Raw genomic sequence first — 13,561 nt, forward strand, 5'->3', positions numbered from 1 at the left:
GAGTTTTGGGCTCAGTCAATGTAGGTGGGTGGGAAAGCTTGCCATTAGCTTCGTTGGGTCAGTGGTTCTTCCTAGGGTTTTCCTTGGCTTCTTCCAACAGATACAATGGTTGTCAGTATAGTGTGTCATGTGCTGAAAAATGGCATTCAACTCACGCCAACTTGCTAATAAACACAGTTATCATGGCAAAGTTTAATGAGCAATCCACACATTTGCCGCAGGCAAAAACTTTACACTTGTCTGTAGTTTTTTTAACAGGAAATGCAGATCTGCACCAATGTATTAATGTGATGTCAGAACCTTTGATATACTATTAACAAGTTCTTAACTGTTGTCAACAGAGAGCATGTTAAACTACTTAGTAAGTTTGTAATTACGTTCTCGCAAAAACGTTTGTGGGCATCAGTGTGACAGTCAGTTGCTTCTTTTCATGTATGAATAAAAGAGATTGAGATCATATCACATTTATTATGATTACATTCCAACCCAATTGAAAGATAAACTTAATACCCAAATTGCATATGACAAGACTTCTTTTATACATTGTTGTCCCAGAAGGCATATTCCAACATATTCATTGACTGATGTTTTGTCCGGTATTGCATGTGGAAAATATCTTTTTTTCATCAGGAAAAGCATATAAAATATATCATTTTTCAATCAAATTTGTGAATTTAATGACAAAAATTCCAATTTTTTGTGCACTGATTACTATTTGGAATGATCAGAAGAGTGATATACATTATCAGAGTTTACTGTTGAGCAATTAGAACACTTGTGCTTTTTCATTTAGAAAAAATGGGATCCATACTTGATTCTGCATAACAAGCAGGTTTACAAGTTGTAGTGTACTATCTCAATAGAGCTATGTACTTGCATACACTAACATTTGACACAGTTACATGTTCAAATTGTGAATCACTGATAGGTGGCCTGTACGTCCTCTGTAAGTCCATTATGTAACACTTTAAGTTAGAATAAGTTATTTTTTAAGGGTTAGTCTCAGAATTATCCTTTTAATGTTCAAAACATGTATAGTAGATGCTATTCATTAGATGTAAATATAAATTTCAGTGCACTTTATTTTTTGGCTGCTTTTGATTATAAAATGACTTTTATCATCCACAGGTCATATAGAATATTTAGTGAAATATCAGTTCGGTGTTCTGTAGGTACCTGATACAATGTACAGTATATACTCATTTAGAAGTCGGATCCAACTGCATGCAGATCTTGATTAGCCATTGCATGATGTGCCTGCAGATCAGGGTCTGTGCTGTTTGTTCTGCTGATTACTCCTGACAAGCTACAGACTCAGATCTGCCAGTACATTATGCAATGACAGATCTGGGTCTGTGCAATTTGCGGTTGGACTAAACTTATAAGCGAGTACTTATGATATTTTTTTTCACATGTTACATTTATGTGGGTCCACAATTGTAATCTGAAGATTTTGTAATGGAATTGTAATTTATGTGTGTTAAAGATGTTTTTCGTAATGTGAAAACACTGTTATTTTTGTGTTTTCAGCTATAGTGGCAAAATGTTGTTGTCAATGAATCGTAACATCAGTCAATAAGCAAGACTCGGAAGTTCATTATCGGAGATACTGTGTGGGTATCAATTTTCGTGGTTTTTCAAAAAATGATTTTTGGTTGGTTTGTAGTTAAATTAATTGAATCAGGAAGAGTTGTATTGTTTCCATAGATGGATAATTGTTCATTGCTTCTTAAAATTCATAGAAATTAGTACCCTATTAAACATAGTGAATTTACGATATTGGTCAGTGATGAGCTAGTGATATCCAGAGCTTAATAAACATTCTTTTTAGCCATCACAGACAAGTTCAAAATTCTGCTGAGTGAGTCTGATTTTGACATTTACTTTATTTCAAATTTTGAGTTCCTTTTTTTTTCTTGATAAAAACCTTTCCTTTTTTTTGTACTTCTGATAACCAGAATCACACATAATCAAACCAGATATGCTGTGTTGGGTTTTTCCTACTATGGATATTTGTTTTCCTTTAGATTGCTTGTTTAAGACTGATTCTGAATGCACCCAAAACATCTTTAACAGTTTGAATTGTTCTAATTTTGATGAGGTTAATATGCTTGTACACCTTTTTAACGCATTAACCCCTGGAGGTTTTTGTCGTTTTCGTTTGAAATTCAAGTAGTAAGCACATTTTTGAAAGCTATTTCAGAATACATCCCAAAACACCAACTTCCAGGTGACCTTCCAATAACATACTGCCTAGTTGTGTTAGAAACATAATTTTTCATTGGCTGTTTGGCTGAGCCATTATTTTTGTATCGAGACCACTCTTTATTCCAAATGCCCATCTTATCCTACTTTTTGCAAAGGTTCATCTGTCTGTCATACCGGTCTGCCTTAGATCTGAGACCAATAAATCTAAAATCCTGACACAAAATTGGATTCTGACATGGGCGAATTTTGGGTAGAAAAAAATTGGGTCCAAAAAATTAGGTTTTTCCCACTGTATTTTGTAGTGCAACTATAACTTCCAGATTATTTGTTATAATTGTAGAGCCACATAGCCTACCTTTTTATAATACCACGCACTTTAGTGTATCTTACATGACCTTGACGCTACAGAGCTTGGCAGTAGGCTACTACCTCATGCCACTTAAGCTCGTCACCAGGGCTTAATGTGTTAAGACAAATAAGACAACTCACCATCAGTGTCTTGTACTTTTTGTATGTAAGTAGAGAGGGCAAGTTGTAAATAACATTGAAGATCAACAAAATCCATCACAGGTAAAATTAGCACAAGGTAATTATGCTTGCCAGACTTTCGTTTCATGCAGGAGACACATGTCCCTTTCTCTTGACATTTACCATTTCCAAAGCACGGCCTGGGGCCCTTGCAGTTAGATGGATCTGTACATAAATGAGTTAATTTGGGAAATTTAAGAGGTAAAAAGAAGAAAGAATAAAGCCCACTGTGAGCTAACAGTACATTTTAATGCCATATTGCAGTTTGTTAGCATTGTTGTTGGCTATATTGATCTAAAAGAGATGTTCGTTCTTGTTTTTTCAAAAAAATTCCCTAAAAATGGAAGGTGGAACAAATTATATTACAGTAAAACCTGTCTTGAGAGACCACCTGTCTTGAGAGATCAGGTTCTCCATGTACAGATTTAGAGATTATATAGTGTTATAACCTGTTATGAGAGACCACCTGTCATGAGAGACCATTATGTTTTGGCAGAAATGGTGGCCTTTCAAGACAGGTTCCACTGTACTTATACCGTCAACCTAACTTCCCAATAGGTTACTGTATTTGTAAAGACTATCAGTACTCCATAGACCCATATTGCCCATTTGTCAGCTGTTTGAAAAAAAAAAAAAAACATGTTAAAGTAAGGTTTGCAGTTCTTGCTTGATAAAAAAATATATATTTAAGTCTCATTATTGAATGCCTTTTTGCAGTTCCTTTCTGATATGAAAATCTTGTCACTACATCCAGATTAATTGTGTGTGTGTGTGTGTGTATATATATATATATATATATATATATACACATACATACATACATACATACATACATACATACATACATACATACACACACACTCGCACACACCAGACAGAACAGAAAGTGCTATCCCTGAATTCCTATTGAATAATGCTTGATAATAGCAGGCAGAATTAATATTTTAATGCAAATAATACTATCATACAGGTTAGAGAATTTTTAATTCGTACTCTACAGAGAGAATGATAGTATTATTTGTGTGTTTGTGTGTGTGTGTGTGTGTGTGTGTATATATATATGTATGTGTGTGTGTGTGTGTGTGTGTGTGTGTATTGATTTAATTTAATTGCTTATAAGTTTTAAAATCTTTTTATTTTTATTTCATTGCATGTTAAGTAATGTAATTTTGTTTACTGGAATTTGATACTTCCAAGAAATTAGTTGGGCCTGACTGTTTTGTAGAAAACACCTAAAAATAGAACTTTGTATCTTTTTGCTGACCTTGTTCCTGACCTTGATTGAGAATCAAGTAAACAACTTCTTGTATTAAATTTATTTTTATTGTGGGATAAATAGAGTGAGATCGAGGCTGTACTGGAATATTTGACCTTAGACATGTAAATAGCTTCTAAACTGTTCTGGAAGGTGATCACATGACCTTCATATGGGGATCTTTTTTTTGCGCCATATTTGACTATAACCATTGTCTGTAGAGAAATTAGTCAGTCGGGCTTCTAAACACTTGATGTCAAGGTGTTCGTTTTGTTGTGACCAAATGAGTCTAAATTTTATTTTTTGGATTCTTTTTTCTGGAAGTATTTAAATTGGAAAGTACATGAAAGCTTGGCCTCTATTTGTTGAACATCAAGACAATCATAATCAAAATAGGTAAATGAAACCTTGCTATATCGATCATTTTATTTTGAAAATGGTGGCTAGGACCCTTAAACTACAATCACAGTCTTGAAAAATAATTGGCGTAACAAGTTGTCATGAGAGATAACAAAGGTGGTATGGTCCTTTGGCCATCAAAAATGCACTCATTCGGCCCTCAGGTTGAGACCCATTGTAAACATTTAATGAGAAGTAATATTTTCTTGAATTTTCTATTATTAGCTGCAGTAACTTACATGTCACTATTGTGCAGCTGTATTCTTTTTCTTGCCTAACATCCACCATCCATTCGATGCTAATACATCCTTCTAATTAGTGGAGAATTGTCACTGACACAATTCACTCGTGCACCTGGCCTGGGATGTGCATAGAATGGTCGTCTTTTCAGTGAACATAATGAAACTTTCCTGAATGGATGGTTATAACATGTTTCTGCAACAAAAAGTCTATATATGGTGTCTGGTTTGTCCTACATTAAAATAGTGCTGATCTTATATCCAATATGGCTGCCACTGCGGTTAATTTGAAAATTGTATTGGTCATGAACATGGGAGATGGTTTCAACACTTGGCACTTAAATAACTATGGAAGATTATCATAATGCCTTTCTGAGAAGTCTTAGGATAAAGATCCTGACAGTCAGAGAATTCTGTTATATTCTTATAAAACATTTCAGTTGTGGAGATAGACCATGCCAGAAGTGAACAGCCTTGGAAGATATTAAACCCTTTTTGTATATGTCATTTCAGATGGATTGAAGCCTGCATCAATGAAGAACTACCTCCCACAACAGAATTGGAAGAGGGTTTGCGTAATGGAGTCTACCTTGCCATGCTTGCTCACTTCTTCTGCCCACAGAAAGTGTTGCTCAAAAAAATATACGACAAAGAGCAAAGTAGATATAAGGTATCGTCAAAGTATTCATTTTTTTGTACTTATAATGATCAAACTCTGTATGTGTGCTAGTGAATCTATTGTGACCTTAATTGCGCTGAATGTTCAGCATACATGCCAGCCGTTACACTTTTGGTATAATTATTATGCTTTTTTCCTCATCTTATTACATCTTACACTTGCTATTCCAGTACATTAAAAAATAAAATAACAAAGCAATAAAAAGTTAAGTCATTTTTATTATCATCTCCGTAATCCCACTCATCATATATATTTGAGAATATTCTAGAAAGAAAGACTGGAGCCTAAGAATATCATAAGAGATAATTTGTCCATTTGAAACCTTCATGTACTTTCCTTTTTTTCCATTTATAGCAACTGTATATGACCCAGTTTCTTTAATTTGAAAGTTTGTCTTCATAATCAAAATGGTTAGTGGACAATCTGTACTTTTAAAGAAAATGGTGCCCAGATGTTTAGTGAAACAGGATTTTGTGGATGAAAATTGTTAGAGCAGATGGATCTTTTGAAACTTAAAAACATGTCTGATCAGAAAAAGGACAAAGCAACACTGCTTTACAGATATGAAAAGAAGAATATGGGAGTGATGTAATACAGCCTCTGATTGATCACCAAAGAATGCGTGGACTTCACAATCATTCAGCAAAAGTTAGACATGTAGAATAGCCGAGTGTTGAATATTAATAATTTGTCAGTATGTTTTGTGTTTGTGTTCTGGCTCTAATCCACATGGATTTTGCAAAGAATTTTTACCTGCTGCAGATCCAGGTACATTTAAAAATTAAAAAAAAAGAATAAAATAAAATAAATAATTAGAAAAAATAAATGTACATTTTTCATGCAGTCTACTGTAATTATGTAATATAAAGATCACACTTTTTTCTCTTGGGTTCGGCCAATGTGAATATGTGAGAAAGCTTGCCGGTAGCTTCTCGTGTGTCGATGGTTCTTTCCATTGTTTTCTACGGGCTCTTCCTCCATTTATACTGGCCACCATGTATAGCCTATCTTGTGCTGAAAAATGTTGTTAAACCTAACAACTTTGTTCTCAGATTATGCTTGTTTGCCACTTGTAGTAGTGAAAATTACACTTACACCTCATTCGGGTTTGGCATGTATGGTTTCACATTGAGGATTATATCATAGCTCCAAATTATTTGTGAAGATACTGTATAATAAAATTACTTTCATTTTCAGAATTCTGATGATAAACTAACTTGAAATTTGAGGTTGATGGGGCACATACTTACATAAATGTTTAAATCTAAAACCTGTAGGATTTGAATTGCATCCTGGCTAAAAGTGGCATATATTCGGCAACCTATCATCGTACATTAGAAAGATGATTAGAGCGATAATTCCTGAGAGAAAAGAAATTAATTGAATGAGGGACAATTATAACTTCTGTGTGTTGTTAATTGTAAGTAGTATTTAGGTATCACAGGACTTTTTCAAAGGAAATATTTGAGTTAGGATTCATCATACAAGTGATCGACAAAGTTAATTGCCTGGTCATTTCTAGTTTATTAAAGAAAAATTGGTCGACCAAAATGAGACATATTACTCTACGAGTCCTCTTTGTGCACGGGGCTTGAAAATTTCACTCATCAGCTGAAAATTTCACTCATCAGCATGTATTTATGAGTGGACCTGAGGAAGGGCAAGTCACTTTTTCAGGATCCTCCTCCAATGACACTTTAAGCAGATTGGGTAACATTTAAGATGAGTAAAATTTATGTAAAACTTTGCCCAGCATGACAAGTAGTGAACTGGAAATGATTTGAGGCAAGATGGCAGGAAGGGATCATTTGACAAAATGTAGTGCATGTATAATATAATATTATTATCATAAGTTATAATCTCTTTAATATTGAATAAGCTCACATTTTCTAGGTGAAATCACTTCCTTCTCAGCTTGATGAATATGGTGGATTAGTGAGCAAATTGGGGACAGTGGGTGCAGAATAGTCAAAATTTAGAATGTTTACAATAGTCACTTAAAGGAACCATTGCTCTATATCTTTTAATCAAATTGTATGTATTTATGTGTGTGTGTGTGTGTGTATATATATACACACACACACACACACACATGAATATATTAAAGTGTTTCTTTGTTTCAATCATTTTGTTTTACAAATTTCTCTTTGGAAAAGACTAACTTCAAAAATAGGTTACTATCAGCATTATCAGGCACGTTGCCAGCTCTTGATACATCTGGGTTTTTCTGCTTGACATGAATGGTTGCTAAACTAAATTTGATTGCTTGTTACAGGACTGAATGTGCCATTCTGCACTAGTTTGAACCTTGCATCGAGGAGGATTTACAAATGGGCATTTAAAATACACGTTATATAGAAAACCAAAATGGCTGATTTCCAAAATGGTTCATCTTCAGACAACAATTTCATTCAGCAAATACTGGCCAGTGATTGGACAATAATAATTATTTTTAAGTTACAAACTATATCAGATTATTGGAGCTGAGAGAGTGATGATGAAGAAGATACCAGTGAGTGATTTTGAGTAAAAAATTGCTGATTGCTAGTCTGATGTAAATGCTGGAAGTAGGGTGCAGTTTCCATTTCTTTTCTCAAACAAGTTATCCCTGCGGGATCTTGTGACAACATTTGATATAAAGAACAAATTTCTATGCTTAAACTATTTTACGTTGCTCGTTGAACAGAATGTTGATATTCTCTTCGTGATATGAAAGCATTCATTGGCCCGAGAAGAGGTAGAGATGACGACAACTTGACAAAAGGCAAAGTTGACACAAAGTTAACATTGCTATCTCTGCAGTTTTGAATGAAATGATAGTTACTAGGGCAAATATTTTGTCTGAAATTCTTATCCTGAGAGGAAATAGTGGCTAGCTCCTTTGATATAGTTTGACAGTTGTTGTGTCTATGTAGCACTTTAAACAATAGAGTATCAATAGAAAAAAACTCCATGAAGGTGATTGCTTAAAATATTTTGTCTAACTTGTCTGAAAATTGTAATGTTTATGATCGTTGGAAAAGAAACGTGATTATCTGTATTTCACATGTTGATGCTAATTTCTTAGATCTTGTTTAACATAGTATTACCTGAAATAACTGAAGCTATCTGTATTCTCAATACTTTGATAAGAGTTATTGTCCTTTGTGGCTTTGTTATGTATATATGATTTAATTATATCTGATTTAATATATATTTATTTCAGTTTAATTTTTTGTCAGTTTTAATTGTTTAAATATTTTTCATTACATGATATTGTAATGTAAATTTATTCACTAGAGATGATACTTTTTTAGAGTTACTGTTTGGAGTTATTTCAAATTACTTGGTTTGGAGTTATTTCAAATTACTTGGATTCAAAAGGATTAATTCTGTTATTTTTTGGAAAATACATGTGCTCATGTAATATTGTGGTAATATTGTGGAACGAAGACAGTTTTTTTAAATAAAAAATTTATTCAGCTGTCAGAAACAGGATTGATAATTCTTGTTTCTACAAGGAACTGTAGACTTCAACAATACAGATTGTAGCATACGTCATCGCCTTCCATCTTGGATTCTTCGTCAGGATTCGAACGTGAAATCATTAGAACATTTTGTTATTAGGACTACTAAATTTTTATTCTTGGATTACTTTTGGATTATTTTTGGATTTGATTCTATAAAACCGTAAGTTCATATATTTATTTCTTCATTTTTACAGATTTTTCTGGGGAAATAAATTATTGTAATTGTAAAAGCTTGTTTTTTTTTTTCACTCTTTCTTGTGTTACTGTTTATTTCGAGCCTCAACAAGTGACATAAGAACTTGTAGACATTATTTACTTTATGACAAAATCATGTGAATGCAACTAGACTTAATGGTCTTAAGTGGATCACCATGACACTTAGAAAATGATATGGGCATCAACACTCAGCAGTTAAATGTAAGAAATTGTCTTGAATTCCTGGAAATTCTTTTGGCCCAGTAGAGCATCAATTCCTTTATTGTAAGTTATTGCCCATTTTGATTTGGAGCCTGATGAAGTTTATGACAATATTTCCAATGCAACGTCTCTCATTTTTCACCAGTTCACCATAAAACATTGCACCTCTTCATTTGGTCATCATTGGAGTTTGTTCATATAGATACATTGCAGTTGGGCTTGTAGACGAATCACAGTTGTGTATGTAGATAAATCACTGCTTTTGCAGGGTTTTTTTCTTCAGATTTGTATGCTCTTTCTGCCGATGGATGCAATTTGAGATCATATTTTTGGAACATAACCTTTGCTGGAGTTTCTTTTAGATTGCTGTGAAACTTCGTATATATTTTAATCATCGTCTAAAGATATGCATGTTGACAGAACTTTGAGCTCTGATGATTTTTGCAAGTTATTACCCATTTTGACTTGCCATCAGAAACCAACATATGACAGAATTTTGTGAATACAACTACTCTTGCTGTTGCCATTGGTGTACATCAAAAACTTTTTAAATATTATGTTTATTGTCAGAAGATATCGATGTTGACCAATCATTTTATTTACATATTTTTAGTTGTTATGCACTTTTTATTTTTTTTATTATTACTGGTATTATAGACTATGGCTGGGATGTGGGAGATGTGCTGATACATTTGCATGAGCAAATTGTTTGCCATTCATCTAGTAATTTGTGTTTGTTTTTAATTTCAGGCTCGAGGTTTACATTTTCGCCACACAGATAACATAAACCACTGGTTAACAGCAATGGAGGAGATAGGTCTGCCTACAGTAAGTAAATCAAACAATAACTAAAGTTCAGTTACTCCGGGCTTCAGAGCATTCCTGGATAGAACAGTAAATATTTTTGAAAATTACAGTTTTTACTCGCTTATGAGTTATCTGCAAACTGCACAGACCCAGATCTGCAGTCACATAGTGCGCCAGCAGATTTGAGTCTACTTGGATTGTTAGGAGTAATTTAGTAGAACAAACAACATAGACCATAATCTATAGGCACATTATGCTAAGTCAGATCAGGATCTTTGTTGTTTGCAGTTTGATTCGACTCATAAGCGAAAATACACGGTAAAGTGGTCCTTCCCATAAAGGTTATCCCAAGATAGGCCATACCCAGATGCAAGTCCACTGTGTCATGCACCATGGTGGTGTATTGTTATTATAGCCTCATAAGAGATGGAGCACAAAATGCCAATTTTGATTTTAGGTCAGGTGGCTACTTACTGGACAAAACAAAATTCACCACAATTTTTAGCCCTTTGTTCCCAAATTCTTGATTTCATTATGTGTATTCTTATATTTATGATTTATATACTGAAAGCCAGTTCCTGAATCTATTTAGACTGGCCATAATTGCAACAGTTCTGTCTTTATTAAAAGCTGATTTTGAAAGGGCATTCAATTCTCAATGCAAACTTCACACTACTCCAAGAAAAGGTTAACCACAGATCAAAAGGATTTTTTCCATAAGATATTTTGATATTTTTTTTACAGCATTGATAGAGATTTAAAGGCCTATGAGCAAACATCTGAATCAGTCAATCACTGGTACAGATTTACATGTATGTTTATGTGTGATTAGTAAATTATTTTCAGTTAGCAAAGTTTTTTTTAAAGGAGAGTGATCAGAAACAAAAAAGAATGTTTACTAGCTTAGCAACAATTATGTATAGAGATACTTCATAAGTTTATTGTCATATAAAAGACACAAAATCATTAAATGCTTGTTTTAAATTAGGTGTTTCTGTACCTTATAATCAGGGCCTGATAAATATGGTGGTTCTAGGTCTGGGACCAAATATTTTTAGCTGCGGACAAGTTATATCTAAGCAGCACTAGCCTGTTATATCTTTAACATTTAGTTTTTTAATTTTTATTTGAAGCTTTTTAATCCATAAAACATATGAAAAGAGCCATTAATGTGCACTGATGCAAACAGAAGTTGATCGATAGTGACTAGTTGTACAATTTGACAGAATATCTGCAAATTGAGCATTCAGTCCACTGATAACCTTGATTTTCGTCAATCAGATGTTTGACAGTTCTTGACCATAGCTAACACTAAGCATCAATAATATCAGATTACCGTATGTTCCGATCTAGATTCTGTGAGTTTGTTTATGTATGGAGGGAGGAAGGCAAGAATCAACCACAGGGAATTCATCTGCTATGAGATGTGTTGCACAGCAGGGCTTTAAATGTCCCAAGTCCAAAAATGATGGAAATTACTATACAAAAATAAATTTCGGATTTACAGGATCTGTGGGAAAAGACTTGGCCATGGATTGATCATAATGAGAAGCATTCATTCGTAATTTTGTTTCAGCATGTATGGTATACTCAGGGTCAGTCCATCGGTCAAGTGCCTTATTCAAAATCATATCCAACTTTATAACTGATCCATTGATAGCATATCAAGCAAGCAAACAGCATATTACTTGCACAGGTCCGGATGTGGATGTTTAAAAAAAAAAACTCTTTCGCCATCACCAAGTCCTTGATTACCTGAGCCTTTTCAAAACCTAGCATACACACAGAATTATTCACCATGTCAGATGGACCAGGACAAGTTGATTTCTGTCCTGATGAGACCACAGCACATGAACTGCTCGCTTTCTGAGAAAGCATGGCATTTGTCACATCTGTACACTCTGTGAGCCAAGGCAAAGTACATTTGATGCAGAGCGATTAAAGTTTTCTTTCATCTTTCCTACCCCATTTGAGATACTTTGACATAAAAAAAATTTATAATATTTAAAATGGGGTGTGAAAGGTCAGAGAGAACTCAGATTGTTGGCCAAGTAAACTGCTACTTTTGAGGCTAGTGACTGCATACAGATTAATTTTATGGGTGTTTTCTGATCTATTTAACTGAACAAGCTTTAAATGGAAAATGTGTTCTATCTTGTTTGGGTGTTTGATATCTTTTATTTTGGGAACATTTAGACTTGAAGTTTTAGTTAATTGCAGCACTGAGATTCAAATAGGATCCGACAATAGATGGAATGATCCTATGATTTGAAAATTTAAAAATAATATTGTTAGTACATTATTTCTATGATTTAATAAGCAATTAAGTAGTCCGAATTCTGAGTAGGCATAAATTTTAAAAAAATGTCCTGTCTTTCATTGTGGTGATGCACTGTAGTAAATATTTGAATGTCAGATCTTTTGCTTTGACTGGTGTCTGGTTAACGTGGACCTAGGCAATTTAGGATTCTACATGTCCTGGACCAGTGAGGCAAAAGTGAAATTTTCAGGCCCTAATAATATTGTCACCCATCGGCTACCATTCAGTATCATTTACCCTCTCGCCCTGATGACCCACCCCTGTCTGGGGGTAAGTGTTGGTGACCAGGCTTCTCCTCTTAAGAAAACTTCTGGCAGCATCACTACATCTCAATTTTCTACCATCTACTGTTGCCAGACTTTGTGGATGGCTTGCACATGTGTTTAGAAAGAACCCTATTGATTTTGAAAGAAGAAACAATGGTTTCTGTGCAGTAATTTGAGTTCTCAAGCTTTGTAGTTACCAAACTTTGTGGAAGGTTTGCACTTGGGATAAGGAATAACACCTATTGGTTCATTGCGATAAGGTAAAAGGTCAAAGCCATTTTGACTAGATAAATGGTCTCCATACAATAACTTTGTTCTAAATCATGTACTTGGATCAAAACATTGTTGATGGCTAGCACTTCCTGTTAGAAAGAATCGGGGGTGCGGTCAAAGCCACTTGTGACTAAAAGATAATTTGTTCTGGAATTAAAGTTTCCGTTACATGTATAGTGGAATATAAAGCAAAGGACAGACATATAATGTACTATTAACAGTGTTTTTGTTCCTGACATCCTTTAAACTCTTTGGGGATCATATGTGGCATATCAGCATTTGTGGTGCATGCTGGGTAATCTCAATCCCTCTTTTATGATACATAGCAAGCTGACTAGCCTTGAAAATTGCAACAAATCTGCATGGTGAGCTGTGAATTGCATGTTTACCTGAATCACCTTCCACCTCTTCAAGCACTTTGTAAATTGTGGGGTTTTGCTAGTGTTTCAATTCTTGCCATAATTGACTTATTGCAGCATCTGACATAATACACTGTGATATATTACTTCAGTGTCTGCAGCATGTATTTGGTGTTCAGGATACAGCCTTATGAAAGAACACAAATTGTGTCCATAAAATGAAAAAGCTTCCAGTCCAGTTCATGTCTATTGTGGCCCTTTTCAAGTGTCATGGAGCATCATCTGATGTCTTACCACTGTGG

General features: G+C 34.3%; 1 protein-coding gene across 1 annotated transcript in view; it reads left to right on the top strand.

The window, feature by feature from the left end:
• Positions 1 to 13,561, top strand: part of LOC149801336 (ras GTPase-activating-like protein IQGAP1) — a 275,437-nt gene that overhangs the window by 115,379 nt on the left and 146,497 nt on the right. Inside the window, exons 3-4 of the mRNA XM_089955390.1 lie at positions 5,143 to 5,299; positions 9,985 to 10,062. Coding sequence (XP_089811516.1) covers positions 5,143 to 5,299; positions 9,985 to 10,062 — 235 coding nt within the window. The remainder of the gene's footprint in view (positions 1 to 5,142; positions 5,300 to 9,984; positions 10,063 to 13,561) is intronic.

Source organism: Sinohyriopsis cumingii, chromosome 4, assembly GCF_028554795.1.
Source record: "Sinohyriopsis cumingii isolate HCF-2022 chromosome 4, ASM2855479v2, whole genome shotgun sequence".
Taxonomy (NCBI): domain Eukaryota; kingdom Metazoa; phylum Mollusca; class Bivalvia; order Unionida; family Unionidae; genus Sinohyriopsis; species Sinohyriopsis cumingii.